This window comes from Alosa sapidissima, chromosome 3, assembly GCF_018492685.1.
Source record: "Alosa sapidissima isolate fAloSap1 chromosome 3, fAloSap1.pri, whole genome shotgun sequence".
Taxonomy (NCBI): Eukaryota; Metazoa; Chordata; class Actinopteri; order Clupeiformes; family Clupeidae; genus Alosa; species Alosa sapidissima.
In genome coordinates this window covers 17,901,421-17,921,628 of record NC_055959.1, presented here as the reverse complement: position 1 = coordinate 17,921,628, position 20,208 = coordinate 17,901,421, and the positions used below count along the sequence as shown (strand labels likewise).

Here is a 20,208-nt window from a genome sequence, read left to right as displayed (position 1 = left end):
AGATTTCTGACCAGGAAGTCAGAAGGATAGTCAGAAGAGTAGCCCAAGAGCCAAGGACCACTCTGAGAAAGCTCCAGAAAGATTTGGAGGCAGCAGGTACAATTGTTACAGAGAAAATCATAGGTAATGCACTCAACCGCCATGGCCTCTATGCACACTCATCCTGCATGACTCTATTGCTGAAGAAAAACATGTCAAAGCTCGTTGAAAGTTTGCTACACAACATTTGAACAATCCTATGAAATACTGAGAGAATGTATTCTGGTCAGGCAAGAGCAAAATTGAACTTTTCGGATGTCATACTACACACCATATTTGGAGGAGAAATGGCACTGTGCATCACCCTAAAATACCCTACCAACAGTGAGGTTTGGAGGTGGTGGCATCATAGTGTGTGGGGCTGTTTTTCATCTCATGGTACTAGCAGACTTCATACAGTTGAAGGAATGATGAATGGAGTCATTTTGTTCTGGGAGAATCTTTACATCCACCAGGATGATGAGGATGAGACATGGGTAGACCTTCCAGCAGGACAATGATCCAAACCATTCAGCAAAGGAAACTCAATTGGTTTCAGGAAATCAAGGTCCTGACTTCAATTCAATTGAACAGTTTTGGAAGTTAACTAAAGAGCAGGATTCACAAGAGGGACCCCTGAAATCTTCAATATTAAAGGACTATCTGTTTAAAACAGAGCCATAGAGAGAGCCAAACAGAGCCATTCTCTCTATGGCTCTGGGTTAAAAGAATGGGCCAAACTCACACCAGAATACTGTGACTGATTAGTTTCGTCATACAGGAAATGCCTTGAAGCTGCCATTACGAATAAAGGCTTTTCCACAAAGTATTTAAGAAATTTCAGCAGGCGTGTTCAATACTTTTTTCCTGTGTCATTCCACTTTATTACACATAACTCTACCTATGGACTTTAATGTTTGGATTTTTTTATATGGGTGGATTATCTGAGTTAATACTAATGTCTGGTGAAAATTTCATGCAAATAGCCTCACTGGAAATATACTTACTGAAAAAAATGTTGACGTGTTCAATACTTATTTTCCCCGCTGTATGTGCACAGCTGGCAAGAGGCCAATACAGCACAAGGATTCCTGCGGTGAAGGCAGGAGTCAGGTGGACAAACAACGTTGTGCAGCTATGACATCGGCTTTTCAAAAGTTCAAAAGTTGGAATTTATAGCTGCTCCTATGCAATGATTGGCTCGCCTATGAATGCCAAGAGCCACTTGAAATGGCACTACCGGGCTAGACAAAGGACGTGGACCTTCTCCTGTTACACCATTATTCAGAGTCGTACAGAGGAATGCTTGTCATTTCAACATTCTCCATGTAAAATGGAGAACAACGCCCATGGAAATGATAAATCAAATTCACATAATTTCCACACACCCTACTGAAGTTAAATCTTCCATAGCTAAATAGTTCACATCAGGACAGCATCACAGCCTGTTAATAGGATCTTTTTTGTATGAACATGACGGTGCATGGGACAGTTGAGTAGGCAAACAGAAGCAGACAAATTCACACTTCACTTGCATTTTATCCCCAGATGTATTTTACATCAGAGCAGACCTTAACAGTAATTCTTAAAATGTGAAGGGGCCGAAGGGAAATATAGACCTTGACTTCTCCGATTCAGTTGCCGTTCTTGTCTACTTTCACTTTTCATTCCAATGAAACAGAATTGACTGCGAATTTCAGTAACCTAACTCACCCATTGAAATAAATATTTATTTATGAAAAGTAATATGATCAGGTCAGCTCTTACAAAAAAATACTGTAGTTATACTGCCGTTCGTACAGTGCAGTACAATAATATTTTCATGTCCAAAATGTTACAAAACTAGTTTTGACACTTACAGTAGTGCAGTTATTTTTTTTGTAAGGGAGAGATCATGTGATTTACAGGAATCCATCTGGGTGGACTATAAAAGGGATCTGCCCATCTACTCTCAACATTCGAAAACAAGGTAAGAGGATTGCCACTTGCAAGTAAAATAATTTCTGTTCATGTTCTGTTAAATGACAAAACGTTGGTGTTTCCAACAAAGTTCATGTGGAAAGAGAGCAAGGTTTAACACAGTATTAGCTAGCCTATAAATAAATTTCCGGTTACACGAACATTGTTTTGCAAATTATTTTGAACAGTTTGTTGACACAGGCTAGTTTCACTGAACTTTATGTAGGCTATAGGTCTATGTCTGCACACCGAGGTGAAGTTAGTTTGATATTCGATAGATATTCAATTTTGTTTTAATGCGGCCGGTTTCACATAGTGTTTGCAGACAGTGTACAAACAGATGGCCCGTCTACTTGCTCCCAGCCAACCTACTTAAGGACCGTCTATAAAGTACCTTCTGAATTACCAAAAAAAGACTATGAAGGTAATTCAGAAGGTACTTTATAGACGGTCCCTAAGTAGGTCGGCTGGGAGCAAGTAGACGGGCCATCTGTTTGTACACTGTCTGCAAACACGGGGTGAAACCGGCCGCATATTTTTTTTTTTTTAATATCCGAATATCAAACCAACTTCACCTCGGTTGCCTGCACATAGCCCTGATAGCGTATCTCAGAGCTGCCTTGGTATTCATTTAGCTGCGCCTGCGGTTGTAAGGACCTTTTTTTATTGTGTTTTTTCGCAATTTTTTGTTCTACAACTTCATTTTTAATACTTGATTGTCCTAAGAATGCAATAGCAAGAGTAGTAATTTGACATATGCCAATATGTCCAAACATATTTTGAGAAAGGGGTGTGTTTATTCGGCACGCTGAATTTCTATTTTCTCCACACATTATGAGCAGTGCATAATCCAGTTTTGTATGACTCCTCACAAGATAATGGCGGAATTATAAGGCAAAAATTGTAAATAGGCTTCGCCAGGCTCACTGCGAAAATTACTTTCATAATTAAAATTGACCTGTTCCTTTGAAGTTGGGCACTCAATGCTTGCTAGTGAGTGTATCTACCATACTATGGAAGGGATTCAAACTAGGCAAGACTTTTGGGTAAAAGGCATAGTTTTTTAGCACAGCTGTGGATGTAAAATTAAGACAAAACAAAGTGTGCTTTTCACACTTTGGCAACCACAATGTTCAAAACGTTTACAAGGAGCATGTATGACTCTCTAACCCCCTCCAGATATTGCCTGAAAAAAATCAGTAGCGCGACTTCTCAAGGAAACTCCACCAAATCAGTATTTATCACTTACCTTGCCATTCTGCACACACACAAAAATCAGTTGTCCGGTTAGCCAATCAGGAGTAAGGTTAGCCAATCAGGAGTATCCCAGATGAGCCCCCAAATGTATGCTATGGATCTCAAAACAAGATTGCAACATATTAACACGGCAAAGGTAAACTTGAGGTAGGGGTTTATTGAAGATCTACTGAATGGGGTTTATTGAAGATCAAAATGTTCAAAAGGGCCCAAAAGGCTGAAGCTGAAAAGCGTGGGGGAAAAGCGGCATCGTGGTTGTCGGTCACAAAAAGCTCCTCTGCTCTCCTCCTCAGAACCGGAAAGCTATGAACTGTATAGCACATACCTGCCAACATTTAAAACGGGAGATTTTTTTCCGGAGTGTCTATTTACACCTCTGGTACGAATAGCCTTGGCCACACAGCTGAGCTATTCACACCCTGTAACATACTGTAACAACAAAAAGACGTTGCTCACGTGCACAAAAAACATGGCGGACATTCGTTTTTTCGTCAGCAGAAAGTGAAGAATTCCGAAAGGTTTCAGCACTAATATCTGTTCATATTAAGTTTTAGATTGAAAAGTTGTGTTTTATTTTCATAATCTTCGTTCAGTGAACACATACAACCGTCAGTTTGTTAGTTAACAGAAATTTTGTGAATATGACACTCAGGCCTGTAAACTATACGTTTACCTGCAAACACCTCTCTAGTTGTGGAAGTAGATAATGCAGTGGTCACAGACACGGTTTAGTACGTGGGAGTCCAGGGTTTGATTCCCGCATGATGCATTTCGGCAGAGTGAGTGCGCACGTGCACCAACGTCTCTGGAGTGAAGGCGCGCAATTTGAACAAGAAATCGGTTCTCAAACGGAAGTCTTGATTGCAACAATCAATGCACCAAGGTGTAAATAGCACCAAGGTGTAAATAGCATACATTACTATATACACCAGGGTACGAATAGCATCTACTTCTAACTATGCATTGATGCAAACAGCATACCTTATTCAGAGTGTCTATTATACAGCTGAGCTATTCACACCCTGTGTGACGTAACAACAAATTTTTTTTTTATTTTATTACATTGTGTGAACAATATGCCAGAGTAAATGTACAGGGGTGCAAATAGCATACACTGATATTTGTACCAGACTGTGTGCACCGGGGTATGAATAGAATTCACTTCTAATTGCACCAGGGTATGAATAGCATACACTGCTAATTGTACCAGGTGTGCAAATAGCCTTACCCTTTTTTTTTTCACAATTTGCCTATTGTGTATCAACAACACTCAATAGCAGTTATAATGTGTTAATCACAACATTTCTACTAACAATTTGACAAACTAGGCTATTCAACTAGCCCGCTTGCTTACGAGACTTAGTGGCTGCGCAGTGTGCACCCGCTTCCTTATTTGGGTTTTGAGTTGCCAGGTTTTATGACAAAAGGGTTGAAATTGAAAGTCATTGTGTAGGCTATGTGTAGGGTGTATTTCATACACAACTTGGCAACCGTGGAAATGTCAGACTAACAGAAAAAATGAATGGATCTGTGATTTTAATATTACGTTTGATGGTCATGCAAATTCCGGGAGTTTCCCGGGAGAAATAACAAAACGGGAGGGCGCCGGGAGAGGACCTTGAAATACGGGAGAAACCCGGGAAAAATAGGAGTGTTGGCAGGTATGGTATAGCAGCAGTCCAGGTGTACCACATCACAGGTCAATTGGCAGGGCACCTGGGTAAGGACAGACACAGAACAGAAACCAAAACCACTAGACAGCCAGCAGGGTGTGCCAAAAATGAAAACAAAAATAAATAAAGAAATTCTGGGTTTGTAAGATGTACACTGTGTCCGTCAGAGAACTGTCAGGGTTCTTAATTCTTGCCTTTTTATAAACATAATATAATTAACATCAATATAAAAACTGATTTATGACGAATTTTACCATTCCATCATCTACATCTTAAGGACTATGAAGTGTCGAAAGAGGATGAAGATAATTTGCTAGCTATGGCTTCAAAGATGACCAGCCCTGCTGAAAGTATAGGAGGGCAAAATGGAAGGAACGAGGAGAGTGAGGCATGCTGGCTCTCAGATGCTGACAAAATGGAGGTGGACTGTGATGATGGTTTTCCATCAACTATAGACCCACAGCCTGAAGAGCCAGTGCAGATATCATCATTGCCAAATGACACCGTAAGTCACAATGTTTTCAGTTAAGCAAAAAACATATTCTTGCCATTAATTCCTCCCACGTCCAAAAGCATATTTTTCAAATCACTGTGCATTAATGGCAACTACAGTTTTACAATGAAAGCATTATTGTTTATGTAAATTTCTCAAAATGGTTAAATTTAGCACAAGCATGTATCCTCATATTGATGACCGGTAACTTCACTCCCAGTCAGTGTACAGAAACTACACCCACAAAAATGAGATAAATTTACATTCATTCTAGAAGTGGTCATACTAAATACGACTAGGAATGTAGTCTGTAATAATTTCAGATAATGTTGACATGATAAAAGTGTACCTGAGTGATTACTCTAAATTTCCCTCTGGATAAATAAAGTATCTCTGTGATGGAGTACTGTCACTACAAATGAGTATGCACTCTGACTGCCATACCAATGATCCTGGCTTTTTGGAGTTACAGTCAAGCTGCAGGTTTGGTAACTCAGGTTTGAGGGTGGGTGGGGTGGCTGCTCTCATGCTTTCTCTCTGTAACTGTAAGAAAGGGACTGTGGGACACAAAACTATCCAAGCATCATTTTGAAGCATATTTTATCATAGTCATAGTGATACAAAAAATATATTCATGATTAATTTACCATTCCATCACCTACATCTTAAGGGCCGTGAAGTGTCGAATATCAGTGAGGATGAAGATAAGTTGCTAGCTATGGCTTCAAAGATGACCAGCCCTGCTGAAAGTATAGGTGGGCAAAATGGGATGAACGAGGAGAGTCAGGCATGCCACCTCTCAGATGCTGACAAAATGGAGGTGGACTGTGATGATGGTTTTTCATCATCTATAGACCCACAGCCTGAAGAGCCAGCGCAGATATCACCATTGCCCAAAGACACCGTAAGTCACAATGTTTGGTAACACTTTACTTGACAGTATCGACATAAGAGTGAGATGACACTGTCATGACACATAAACCCTATCCTTAACCCAGGCAGTGTTTCTCATACATTGACTTATTTGTGGTGGCCCACCACAATACCAACACTGACCACCACACAATGATTTTCCAGGTTGTACTAAATTGTGCTTAAATCTGGTTAGCATCATAACCACGCTGTGCTAATTTGTTAAAAACTGTTGCATTCAAGTTAATTCTGCAAACCAACCACCACAAATGGAATTCAATTCTCCGGGAAACACTGCCAGGGGTGGGCAAACTTTTTGGCTGAAGGGCCACATTGGGTTTTGAAAATTTGCCGGCGGGCTGCACAACAACCCCCCACCCTCCACCCCCAACGACACACACATAAAAAAAATACATTTTTTTATAGCCTATAATTTAGCCTGGGTTTTCCCATGCTACTTTACGTGCGCGATTTTATTCACGCTGCTAGGCAGCCTGGACTCTATGGACTTCATTTTCACCTCAACGAAGGAACCAATCACAGAACGGAGGGAGGGCAGCAAGACGATGACGACACGCCAAAGCCGCTATGAGCTATGTACAGACGCATTTGATAGGCATTCGTAGCGCCCAATCAACGGCTCTGGGCATTTATAAACCACGTTTCAAAAACGAGAAAATAATTGTCTAAATGAGATGAGGTTTAACAAATGTATAAATTGTGCACTGTCGCTTTAAGACAATCGCTTTAATTCACGTTTATTTCTCAATGATCTTCTGCCTGCTCCGCTATGGCTAGTGCTGTACCTATACGGCGCTCTCACAGTTTTTAAATGGTCAGTAGTGGGAACTAGGCTACTGTTGCCTTCATGATTTACTTTTAAAAGTTTCTTATAAGAAGGAGATATCAATTATCAACAATGACAAGCCAGCTGGAACCTGCGGCTCTCTCTCTCTCTCCCTCTCGTGAGTGCAGACGCGTTCCCAATTAAATGGATCACTGTTCACGTTAGATCTGCTGCAAAGGAGATAACTAAGAGTTAACTTAGTTTAACATGATGATATCTCTATTTAACATGATGTTTTGACATTGACATTGTAAACGTTCTCTAAGGAGAGTGAAAAGCAGTTTGCAGTAAAGCCAACGTCGTCTCTATCGCAGGAAAAAAATAGCGAGCAGCCTGATAACCAAATGAAATGCTTGGCGGGCCGCAGTTTGCCCACCCCTGGCTTTACCTCTTGTTTTCATCAAACATTTATATGTATATATACAGTATTAAATGCAAATAAATACTGTAATAATACAAGTACATGTTTGATATGCCTATGCCAGTGTTTGGACCATCTAGCCTACCTGAGGAAGCTCCCTATACACATGCACTTAATAACTTGGGAGACTATAGGATGTCAAGCCTAATTTCTAGACTATGATAGAAAAATATTTAAATTAACTGTGTAATCAAAGACAACTGAGGCAAAATGCAATGATAATCCTACAATTATTAGCTGCTTTCAGACCTATGTATAAATCTGGATATTCTGCGGATGACGTTGACGTTGAGGGAGTGAAGCAACCCAAACACGTAACGTTCAAGGGATGTTCCCTATGGTTCGCTGCAGAGCTAGTGAGCGGAGCTGGGGCTCGTTTCTAGAAAGCGTTGTTTGCTAACCTGCGTCGCAACCTTGGTAGTTCGCTCCGTCGTTCTTGGATTTGGTGTTTCTAGAAAAGGTAGTTCGAACTCTCAATCGCAAACAAGGACGCAACGTTTGGTCGTTTGAACTGCCCCTGGTCGTTCCAGTTGGTGTCCGGAGCGCCTAACCAAAAATCACAACCGCCTAAACAAAAATTACGAAGTGGATATTTATCTTGTGACTCAATGATTGATCTATCCTGTAGCTTAATTTTCATTAAGAGACTAACTCCCCTACTTGGCTCATTCTTGCTATTTATGTTAATTTGAGTATTGCCTTGCTTTTTGATAGACTAGTATTATAATCTTCACAGACTCTTATCAGCACAGTGATAAATGGTGTAGTGGTTAAAGCAGGTGAGTTGTTGTCCCAGGTTCGATTTTCGAAAATCGAAAATAAGTCCCGCCTCCGAAACAGCCTTGTCCACCCAACTTCAGGGCGTCGAATGTCTATGGGAAATAACATGGCGTTTCGAAATATTATACCTGTCAAACATCTGTAGGTGGCGAAGTAGAAAAAAATGGTGGGCCGATTGGCCTACACACTTCTGCCATCTAGTTTCCACTGGATTTTTTGATTGTCGGTTGTTTTTAATGTCTTCATAGTATCTCCACCTTGGCTGTTTCAGTGAGTGCTGTCGGCCATGTTGGCATCTTTGCTCTGGAGCTCAGTGTTGCCAACTATTTCAAATGGAAAGTAGCTAAGGCAGCTCCAAAAGTCACTAGATGACTTGCTAATTTGCAAATTTGGGGTTAGTTTGCAGTTGTCTACACATATCCCACCCCTTCTGAAAAAACGTTGACATGTGAATACATTGAGCCAATCATGTGGTGTGTTGTGAAGACCTTGTGCCAATCATGTGTTGTGATCTCGCCGCTGGAGCAAGGTGTCGTGAAGCCTTGTGCACAAACATTTCTGCCGAAAAAGATGCCCGATAAGTGCCCAAAAAGCATTACAATATTAGCCTGGAAAATCCAGACCCTGATAATCTAGAAAGATTAAGGGTCTGGCAAAGAGCAATGTAATGGCCCAACTCGAGGGGCGCAACAAGCATGCATTTAAAAATCTCACTGCACGCAATTGGATAACACTAGACCATGTTTACTCTGAATGATTTCGGACTTCGATGCAATCGGATAACACTACGACCAATGTGTGCTGTCTTCATCAGTTTAGCTGGTTCCCTGGAATGCAAGGGGAAAAAGTAACGAGAGACAATTCCATTGTGCTCTCGCGAGAACTCTGGATTTCCAGGGTATTACAATATGTTCGCCGAGTGGAGGGACTTGCCTAAAAGGACTTTGATATAATCGCTTATTTTAAAAACACTAAAGATGGATCGTGAAAATTTGAAGACAAAAAAAATCTTGTTCCTTAGACTAGACTAGCAAAATATGCAAAAAAAATAAAATAAATTTTCACATGAAAATCCAGCAGGAGCCTATTTTCCAAACACAGCAAATTCCAAAATGAATATTTACTCACTGAAACACTGTCAGCACATGGTTGTTCTTGCTCTACATTAGTATCTAGGTGTTTTGTAGGAATAGTACACTTGTATGACTTATCAGTTTCCTTTCTAAAATATTTAGCAAACTCCATCCCCATCAACGAACTTACTATGGCCAATATCTTTGAAATTTAACCGTCTTGGTTTTATTAGGAAGGAAGAATTCTGGGTGGATTTGGGCATGCCTCAGACTCGTGGTGTGCGCGAAATTGGAGCGGAACAGAGCGGCCGCTCCGGCCTCTAAATTAAAAAGCGCTCCGCGCTCCAACAGAATTCCATCTGCTCCGCTCACTAGCTCTGAAACCTTGTGCAACCTTCAGTAAATGTTCCTAGAATGTTCTCTTAAAGTTGTTTGTGTCATAGGTTCAGCTTCAGCAGACCTTTAGAGAACGTTCTCTGAAGGTTATATTAAGGTTACATTTTTGTACCCTTTAATCAACGTTCCTAGAACATTTTCTCAAGTAGCTAATGGTTATTTTTGTCAAACTATAAAATAACATTTAGTGAACAGTCCCTAAAGGATCTATTAAGAATGAATTTCTGTATATTTTTTATATCATCATCAATGGAGTCTGAAGGGTCTGTCATCGTTATTTAGCGTTATTTGGTTCCCAGCATGCATTGCAATATTTAGTCAGGGTCTGTGCCCTTATATTTTGTAAATGTTAGCAAGGAATAAGCACTATTAAATCTAAAAACTCATTTCATTCAGCAGCGAGTTTCAGGAGTTGTCTCTCTGTAGTTAATGTGAATGTAGAGTCAGGTTTTTTTTCCATCACACTTTTAAAAACAAAAATTATGTTTTTAGTCAGATCATGATATACATTTACTAAATAGCATATAGCATAACCTTTGGGGGCAGCTTCACTAGGTCAAAGTAAATCACTTTTTAAGCAATTAAATAGGCTAAATAATTACAAGTCAATGCTACTACGGTATGCAGACAGACAGAAGTATTTTTGGGCACCCCTGGCGTAGAGAAATGAAATGATAAGATATAGACAAGATCTCTATGACTTCACATTCACACAACCTTACATCCCTTTTTCAGGATGGTGCCAGCAGAGAAAATGAGGGAAAGTCAAAGATGACAGGTTCTTGGCCCAGTAAAACAGGTATTTCTTGGTTTGATTTGTTTTTAACAAAATAAAAAATCACAATTTGCCTCAAAAGCATGACTTAGTTTGTATGCCAGTAAAAATATTCTCTGTTTCTTGCAGATCAGAGCCATTCTTTCAGCTTGGCACTGTTTGGAAGCACTGCTGCTGTAAAGGTTGGATGTGGGAGCCTTTTATCAGACTTTAGAGGACGTCCTGGTTTAACACAACTTACTCCAACAGAAAGCAAGATCGCAGGGCGTGATGTCACTGTGATTAACATGATTGGGCTGCATGAAGTGAACTATTGTCAGCAGTCAATGGATAACTACATGGGTCAGACTCTAGGTGAAGATGGAATCCATGTCTTCCTTTACATTTTACCACCACACCGGCTTACTGATGGAGACAAGATGGCGGTGGAGTGGCTTCAAAGAGTGTTTGGACCTTCCTCTCTACACTTTTTGATCATTGTTTTCACCTATGAAAATGAAGAGGACTGTGACTCAATTGTAGATGACCTGAAAGGAAACACTATTCTTGAGCAACTGATTGAGAAGAGTGGTGGGAGGTATTTCACTTCCAACAAGACCTTAAACAATGAAATGGAAATGAGCTTGCTTTTGAAAAAGATAGAACTCATGATTTATGAAAATAAAACTCACTACACTGCAGAGAGCTATTCTGAACAGCTGGAAAAAAGGCAAACAATTTCAAATAATGAAGACTCAGGCAAGTGTCATATCATGTCTGTCCATCTTTAAACATTATGAAGTTTAAAGATTGAGAACAGATCAAGCTCTGGTGATATTTCAAAGATATTGTTCTGTTTTAAATAGATGGCCCTGCAGAAGATGTTGACCTGAACATTTCTACAGAGACTGAGGTAGAGTCTGCGAAAACTGAGAGTTTGCGAAACTGTATACTTCTTAAAAGAGCCTTGTAAAAAATACAAGCTGCCCCCAAATTACTTGATGTGGTTATATGACTGTGGAGTTGTAGGTTAACCTAGTACTAAAATCTTAACTCTCATTTGTGTGTGTTTTTTTATCTCCTAAGGTGCTTTTCTTGTGATTGGTCAAAGTGATCTGAAGTGCTTGTGTTTGCATATTCATCCAACTTTGCATCTCTTTTTAAGGAGGATGATTGCAGAGACAATGAGGAAAAAACAAAGAGTCAAAAAATTAAAAAAACATCTCAGCCAAATGCAAACAATGGTGGTTTTGAGAAAAACACAGAAACAGATCCATGTTCTGGATCCAGTAAAACAGGTATGTAATGTTTGTTCCTTCTCTGGTTGGTGCAGGCCGAGGCTATGCTAATTAACTTTTAATTTACTTTACATCTGTTGCCTGTATGGATACGCTCAACATTAATAGAATATAATTATAACAGCAATATTAATTTTGATGGTTAGATAGTAGGTTTCGGTAATATTTGTCCAGGCACTTGAACAGTCCCTACAGGATTTCGCGAGGATTTTTTGAGATTGTTGCGATCTAAAATGCCTGATTTCGTGACAACTTTTCTAAAAAATTGCGATGGAAGTTGCAGTGTTTTTAGCTGTTTGTTGCAAAGAAATTGCGAGAGGAAGTGAAAATTGCAAAAATAGTTGCGATTTTTTTTTTTATTATTATTATTTTATTGAGGGTAATTAAGGTTAGTAAGACCAAAATTACATGGATCATCTTGATGCTTATTAAAAAGGATAAGTAAAGGTAAATAGTAAGGGTTACAGAAAATCAAAGTAGGCCTACTTTATTTGTGTAAATACTTTGACTGGGGTAATTCACAAAGCAGTATAACCTTTTGTAGAACTGTCCAAAAAAGACAGCCCCCTAAAGAGATGGCATAATGTCATATGTTTCAAAACATTCATATGTGTTGTAATTCATATTAAGTTCATATCTTTTTAATAATTCATATTCTGTGACTTGCATAATTACTAATAGCCAACTAAGTATGTAGTAATTTCATATTGATTTAAACTATTAGACTACACTTTTCTTTTTATTACATTGGTGGTGTGTAAGTCTAATTGACTGCCTGCCACTTTAAGGACGTGAGAGTAGCGTAATAACATATCTAAGTGGACTGGAACGCTTGCATCTCACTGTGTTCGGCTACGACTGGAAATCACTTTTTGCATAGTGCATTACGATATGTGGATAGAATTCGGGATGTTTTCTATGTCATTAGTTAAAATAAATGTTAAAAAATAAAATCATTCTTGGATCATAGAAGAGGTAAATGTCTTACAATGTTATATATTTCTATGATTTTGGTAGCACTGCACTACACAAACTGAGCCCACAAGCTAGCAAACATGACACGAGCTAAAAGGACATCTCCAGGTGTAAACGTTTGCCAATGGGTTGCATATTGTAGCCTACTCAAATGTCAGTAAACCAAGTAGGCCTTAATTTACTTACTTTCATAGCTTAGGCAGGTTAGCAACACTAGGTTGAGATGACAGATGCAAGTAAAGCAGATCATTAACGTTAGCCTTCTATTTATTGTCATCAAAACTGCAGAGGAGTGAACAAGTTATAGGGCAGTCTCTGGTGTCTGCAGAAGTGAGTGTGGCATCTGACTCAATATTCTGCGTGAGGGGCTGTTGTGGTAGGTGAAATTTCACGGGGGAAACCATGATGATAGGTCAAATTTGCGAAAAAGTTGCAGTGTTTGGACAAAATTGCGAGGTCGCCCAGAATTCACGAGGATTTGCTGAATTTGCGTTAATTGTTGCGATCGCAACATCGCAAATTCCTGGAGGGACTGCTTGAAGGGCCCAAACACTTTGGATTCCACCAGCTTTCTCTCCATTCTGGAAGTTTCATTACATTTCTGGAAGTTTTTGTTTGTGGTGCTAGACCTACATTTCATAAGATTCCAAACTAAGGTAACACACACAGATGCTCTGATAAAGGCCATGCAGCTGAAACTTTGCCATGTTTGTTTTTGACTTGGCCAAAAATAGTCCAGTTCCATGAGGACTTGCTACCCCATTACCTTCGGGTGTTTAGTTTGGAATTGATATTGTTTTGTTTTAGATCATCCTGCTGAAGATGTTGACCAGAAAGATTCTTCCGAGACTAAGGTATTTTTCATTACATTACACTGTATAATAGCCTATACAATAAACTTCAAGTTTAAAGTTTCCAAGCTACCTGGAAATAACTGTGCTGTCACAGTGTCATAGAGGTATTTTCCTTCTCTTTACAGTTGTAGTATTATGGATTATGGTATATATAGTTGTGAGTGTGTATTAAACATAATATGTTCAGTTCCCCTTACCAAAATACTTGCTAGGGACAAGCTGGTTTGTGTAAAGGCAAATACAACATTTTGAGAGCTGATGAATAACTGATGTTCCAGGAAGAAGAGCATGGTTGGGAAACAGCTGAGGACCAATCCAAGAAAAAAGAAGAGCCCAGAAGAGCAAACACTGAAGTGGAATTAAAAGAACTGTTTAAAAGGTTGAACCTCACAGACAGACATGGCAAACTGTTGACTTCAGATATACTTAAAATTGATGCACGTTCACGTCAGCCACAGGGCCCAAAGATAGAGGGAGAAATAGCACATGCTTATCTTAATAGACTGTTGATGACAGACTACAGGGCTAGGTATATTCCCATCAAAGAAGAAGATAATGAATTGAGTCAAACAAATGTTGAATGTAGAGACAATGAAGATAGGGAGGTAATTTTTGCTACTCTCTTTAACAAAAAAGATATGGCAAATGAAATAGTAGAAAAGCAATCTCAGATTCATCCTATGGACATTCAGATGGCACTGTTTCACTCTGCTGACCCATTCCTCAGGCAGTACCTGCTGACCAAACTCTCAATGTGTCAGTATGCTTTGCCTCTGCTGGTGCCAAATCCTTCAACCTCAGAGATTGAATTTCCTCTGTGGGCATTCCGCGAAGTCTGGAAAAGCTGGAAGTCCACTGATGCTTCAGGCAAAGTAAGCATCCATAAAGAACCTATGTATGGAGTTGAAACACCAATGGTTTCTGTCTTCAGGCTTGGACACGTGTCCACATCCAAGTCCCAGCTTATAAACAGCCTCATCAATGAGCGACACAACACATTCTTCCACAAGCACTGCCCAGGCAGTAGCAGGACCCGTATGCTGATGGACGGTGTGGTAGAGATTGCCTGGTACTGTCCATCTGGTAAGGACACTGATCACTTTCCTGAATGTGTTGCCATCTGTAATCTCCATGGTGATGGGGAGGCCTCTAAAATGCAGCAAACAATTTTATCAGAAATGGCTTCAGTTAATGTGGCTTTCTTACCCAACCTGTGTGAGAATGACCCAAGGAAGGCAATTGTGAAAGACCTCTTTAGCTCCCAAACACCTCTAATTTGTCTTTTTACTGAGGACGACTCCCTGTTAAAGGAATTGTGCAAAGGGAAATTCAAAATAGGACTAAGAGACAGAAATCAGTCAGATATAGTTCAAGAACTGAAAAAGGCAATCGGTGATAGTTTGTCTCTCACAAACTTTAAGCTTGAAAATCTGGCACAGCAACCTGGAATCAAAGTGGATGAAGATGATGAAGATTGCAAAAAGGGAAAAGAGATTGCACTGCAGATAAAGGATTTGCTGGAGAGAAACAAATCAAGAGTTAAGGAAGCATTTCTGCCGTGCCAAGGAAAATTGTGGCATGAATGGTGCCAGAAAAAAAAAGACCTTTTTCGCCTACGTGGACAAAACTTGGAAGTACAAAAAATTCTGATAGACAAGGATATGAGAGATTTGCGTTCCAGGCAGCGAAAGGCTGGCAGCAGTAACCTCATGAAGTTGTTTTTGGGGGCCATGGACTCATTCCCACTCCATAGTAGAATGTATTTTTTGAAATGGACCAGTATCCTGATGGACAGCTGCACATCTGAAGAGCTAGTGGCACTCCATCATAAATATGATGAAAAATGGTCTAAAGTTTTGGTACTAAAGAAGAAACATGACAAATCAAACCAGCTGGAAAAAGAACAGATAGAGCTTGAGAACATATCTGATCAGTTGAATGCAGCAACCTTTGGCTTGGAACACATCCTGCGAGAGATGGGGCAGATGTATGAAGCAGAAATACCGGTGACATGTGGAAGAGGAGATCATTCAAAAATCCCAGCAATGGCAGCAGAGCTCATGATATCCGGACACCCACTGGAGCTAATGGATGGTGATGCCGCTCATGTTCCAATGACATGGATTGATGCTGTATTAGATGAAGTCATAAAGAAAATTGGAGACAAGAGGGTCTTTGTCTTGTCCGTTTTGGGCATTCAGAGCACTGGAAAATCCACAATGCTGAATGCAATGTTTGGACTACAGTTTGCTGTGAGCGCTGGACGGTGCACCAGAGGGGCATTCATGCAGCTAGTCAGTGTGTCCAAGGAGATCAGCACAAAATTTGACTATATTCTGGTGGTTGACACTGAGGGACTACGAGCCCTAGAGCTTGCTGGGAAAGCAACTATCCACCATGACAATGAATTGGCTACATTTGTGATTGGCCTAGGACACATGACCTTGATCAATATATTTGGGGAGAATCCCTCTGAAATGCAAGACATCATTCAAATAGCTGTGCAGGCTTTCTTAAGGATGAAAAAAGTGAAACTGTCACCCAGTTGTATATTTGTACATCAGAATGTTGGGGATATCACTGCAGGAGAAAAGAACATGGAGGGTAAGAGACGTCTTCAAGACAAACTGGATGAGATGACACAGTTAGCAGCCAAAGAGGAGGACTCTGATGCGAAGTGCTTTAGTGATGTCATTGCATTTGACATACAGAAAGATGTGAAGTATTTTGCGCAACTGTGGGAGGGAAGTCCACCCATGGCCCCTCCAAATCCATCCTACAGTGAAAATATCCAAGATCTGAAGGAAACCATACTAACCAAAGCCTCAACATCACAAGGTGTGAAGTTCTCTGAGTTTAAAACAAGGGTCTCTGATCTGTGGAATGCCTTGTTGAACGAGAACTTTGTTTTTAGTTTCAAGAACACATTGGAAATTGCCATGTATAGGAAGCTGGAGGCAGAATATGTGAAATGGACCTGGAGTCTCAGAGAAGCAATGCTACACATCGAAAACAAACTGCACAACAGAATTGAGAATGACATCCTAGACACTATAGAGGACAGATTTCTGTTGGTAGAGATGAAGCCCAAACGTGAAGAGGTTGAGAAAACAATGGCCCAGTACTTTGATGAACACAAAGACAAGGAAATGCTTGTACAGTGGAGAGGAAGATTTGAACACAAAATATGTGATGTCCACAGTGATCTTGTGAAAGAGACACAAAAAAAGTTGAATGACCTTATTCAGCAAAAGAAGACTAGGAAGAAACTGGATGAAAGGAAGGTACACTACCAAAATACTCTCTTCAAAAGAAGTAAAGAACTTGCCTTGAATCTCAAGCAACTGGATAAAAGTGAAAAAGCTCTTAAGCAAGAATTTGATCAAATGTGGGAAGGCTGGCTCCCAGAATTGACATCAGACTTACCTCGTGTGAAAGACTGCAATATTTGGGAGGATATTGTAAGTGTTCTGAGTGAGAACCATGAAGAAAGTGTTCTGAATGGTCGAAAAAAACAGGGTGACTATAAAACCATTACATTTAGGGGAGAATATTCCATGTATGTAATGCCTAGAGAGCCTCAAAGTCAAAAGTCTGAAGAACAAGCAAACAAGAAACAAAGCTATGCTTTGGTAGCTTTTTGGAGGAATGTCATGGGAAAACTTGGCTTGGTTAAGGATCACTTCAAGACACATGACTTGACAGCTGAAGATCAACACTCTATAAAGTCCCTAATTAAAAAAATCCAAGAGGAATCTGAAGAAATTATCACACAATACTCAGATGACGCAATGGGCTACAATAAGACGTACATTCAAGCGATAGTGGCTTCAGCCAGCAAGAGCATTGATGGTTATGAGAAAGAGGTAATGAAGGGACGTTTTGCCTTCAAAAAGATCTTTGCAGTAGATCTTTTATTGTTTGTGTGTGATGTTGCAAGCAAAAAATTTGCAGAACTTCATCGAAAATTCCAAAAAGCTAATGATGGCTTCATCTACTTAGAGGATCAGAGAGGCCAGTTTTACGAGGTCTTTACTAGTTTTTGTCAAGGGGCAAAATCATCTGCTGTTCTTGCAAATTTCATATGCAGCAAACTGAAGCTGTCCATCAGACAGGCTGTGTATGACCAAACTGCTGTTGATTTAGCAGCTGACATGCAGTGTAATCTTCCTGCATTAAATGGGAACAGACTTAACTTGGAAAGACACATTCTCCTGTCTTTGGCAGAGGAGGAGAATTTCGAGAAGTTCCTGCAGTACATCCAAAATCCAAAGGAACACTTCAAACATTTCATAACAGAGCAGGTTGAGCAATATATGAAGCAAGTAAAAAGTCCCAAACAACTTTCCAAGATTAAAGAAAACCTGAAACACAAGACCAAATGTGCGAGTGTTGCAGCACAAACGGCAACAGAGAAGGTCAAGAAAATGAATGGGGATGCCAACATGTGGCTAAGGCTTTTCTCGGATGAACTAAAAGACGAGTTGAAATTTGCAGAAAAGTCCTGTGCTGATGCCTCTGAGATCACTGATTTTAGCTTTCTTGAGGAGGTAGTTTGTAATGGCCTTAAAACAATTGAGCGCCAACTCAGTGAGAGTTTTAGCAAAGTCTCTCGCCTTAAAACGGAGCTGTTTCGGATAAAACCTGATGACATTTTAATTCAACATTTCTGTAAGTGTTGTTGGGTTCAATGTCCTTTCTGTTATGCAATCTGTACCAGCACCCTGGAAGATCACAAAGGCACTGATCACAGTGTCCCATTCCATCGCTCATATGGAATAACGGGAATGTACTTTAGAAATACAACAAATCTCTGTACAGATTTCTGCACAACTTCTGTAGCAAGTAATGATAAAAGGTTTTATCCATCACATGACCATGAAGTGGCAATTCCATTTAAAGAATATAAAAGGGCTGGGCCAGGATATGCTGACTGGTCCATCACTCCTGACATCTCTGAACTACCCTATTGGAAGTGGTTTATATGTCGATTTAAATGTGACTTAGAAAAACAGTACAACAAAACATTCGAAGGACATGGAGAAATTCCAGTACAGTGGAGCCAGTACACAAAAGAGCAAGCTGTTAAGAGCTTAGATGTATACATGCTCAGTAACATGGATGCATAGTTGTATGCATGCGCATAAGTACAGGGTGACTTTTTGTAACAAAATAATAATTACACATCTCCAACTACCTACAAGCAAATAACATATATACCGTAATATATATAAGAGTTATAATAAGATTTGTTTTTAAATTGGGTGCACATCTAAGTAAACTGGTTAACTGTTATTAATTTGGTGTTTTTGGCAAAACTGATTTGAATGAAATTACCTTAAATCAGTTACAGTTGGAAGCATTTTCAAGTATTGCATTTGCTTCTTTCTCTCTTTCTTATATGTTTCTTACAATAACTGTATTACAACATATGCTATTCGTAAGGTTTATTTAGTTTTATCCATCCTTGGTTTCTTGCTTTCTTTTGTAAAAGTTTTTTTTGTTCAGTTTGTTTTTTTGCTGCAATATTGATGTTACTTTAATCTATCATTACAACATCATACAGTATTGAAAGAGAGGCCCTCTCAGGTTCCGCTTTAAGTTAAGCAATGTAATTTTTAGCCACACATCTCAGATGCTCATTAATTGAGCTGTTGAGGTCATTCTGCTTCCATGAACAGGCAACAATTATCCTGTAATTATGAAATCATCTAAACTGACGGACTATGTCTTTTTAGTCAAGGACAAGCCATTTCCAGAATGTAAATTGAATGCAGTGTGAATATGACTTGATGTGAACATGACTCACTGAAAATGCATGATTGAAACATTGTATTCCTAATAAAGGTTTTGAGGAAGAGTTTCACTTTGATTTTAAAGATCTTATTTACCAATGTGGTTTAGTTTTAATCTATCTACAACTAGGCAAGGTTACACCAGAAATACCCATATTGTTTTTAAGAATCTCATCAGAATAGTTTTCCTTTAGTTGAACATCTGTGTGATGTATACAATGAAATATGAATAGCTGACAGCTATTCAGTAACTTTTAACAATAGTATTTTTGTTGAGTAGTCTCGGTAAATTATCGATGGAGTAAGTGGGAGATAAGTCTATGTTGAACACATGTTTACTATGGTAGAGCTGATATTCTTTTCAGTTCATCATCCTTACACTTTTTCCATGTTCCAATGAAAAGCGTAGTATAAATTACAATAGAGGGAGACTTTCCTTTGAAGCGTGTGCCACTGAACATGATTTGAATCGACAAAATCAGTAAACAGTAAGGTAGTGGACAGCAGGTAAAATAAAACAATTGTATTAATCATCAATAAAGAATTAATGTGTAATCCTGCTCATCACTCCTTGAATTAAAGGAGAAATCTGGCGAGTTTTCACATAGATTCTCAAGGTCACTGAGTACTGTCGCTACAGAAAACAACCCGAAAACAATCAGTTTTACCTAGATTGAGTTATTACAGCCAGTAGCTAATGCAG

General features: G+C 39.4%; 1 protein-coding gene across 2 annotated transcripts; it reads left to right on the top strand.

The window, feature by feature from the left end:
- The first annotated feature begins 1,928 nt into the window (after positions 1–1,928).
- On the top strand, positions 1,929–19,576 carry LOC121706303 (interferon-induced very large GTPase 1). 2 transcript variants are annotated; one of them, XM_042087923.1, is made up of 9 exons: positions 1,929–1,987; positions 5,185–5,412; positions 6,071–6,304; positions 10,565–10,628; positions 10,734–11,342; positions 11,450–11,496; positions 11,749–11,881; positions 13,664–13,710; positions 13,989–19,576. In XM_042087923.1, exons 2-9 carry the CDS (start codon positions 5,227–5,229, stop codon positions 18,837–18,839), a joined length of 6,171 nt encoding a protein of 2,056 aa, XP_041943857.1. In that variant the 5' UTR covers positions 1,929–1,987; positions 5,185–5,226; the 3' UTR covers positions 18,840–19,576. The 2 variants fall into 2 exon arrangements, with proteins under 2 accessions (XP_041943857.1, XP_041943858.1); XM_042087924.1 differs by lacking the exon at positions 13,664–13,710 and having other exon boundaries at positions 1,958–1,987; positions 13,989–14,150.
- The last annotated feature ends 632 nt before the right edge of the window (positions 19,577–20,208 follow it).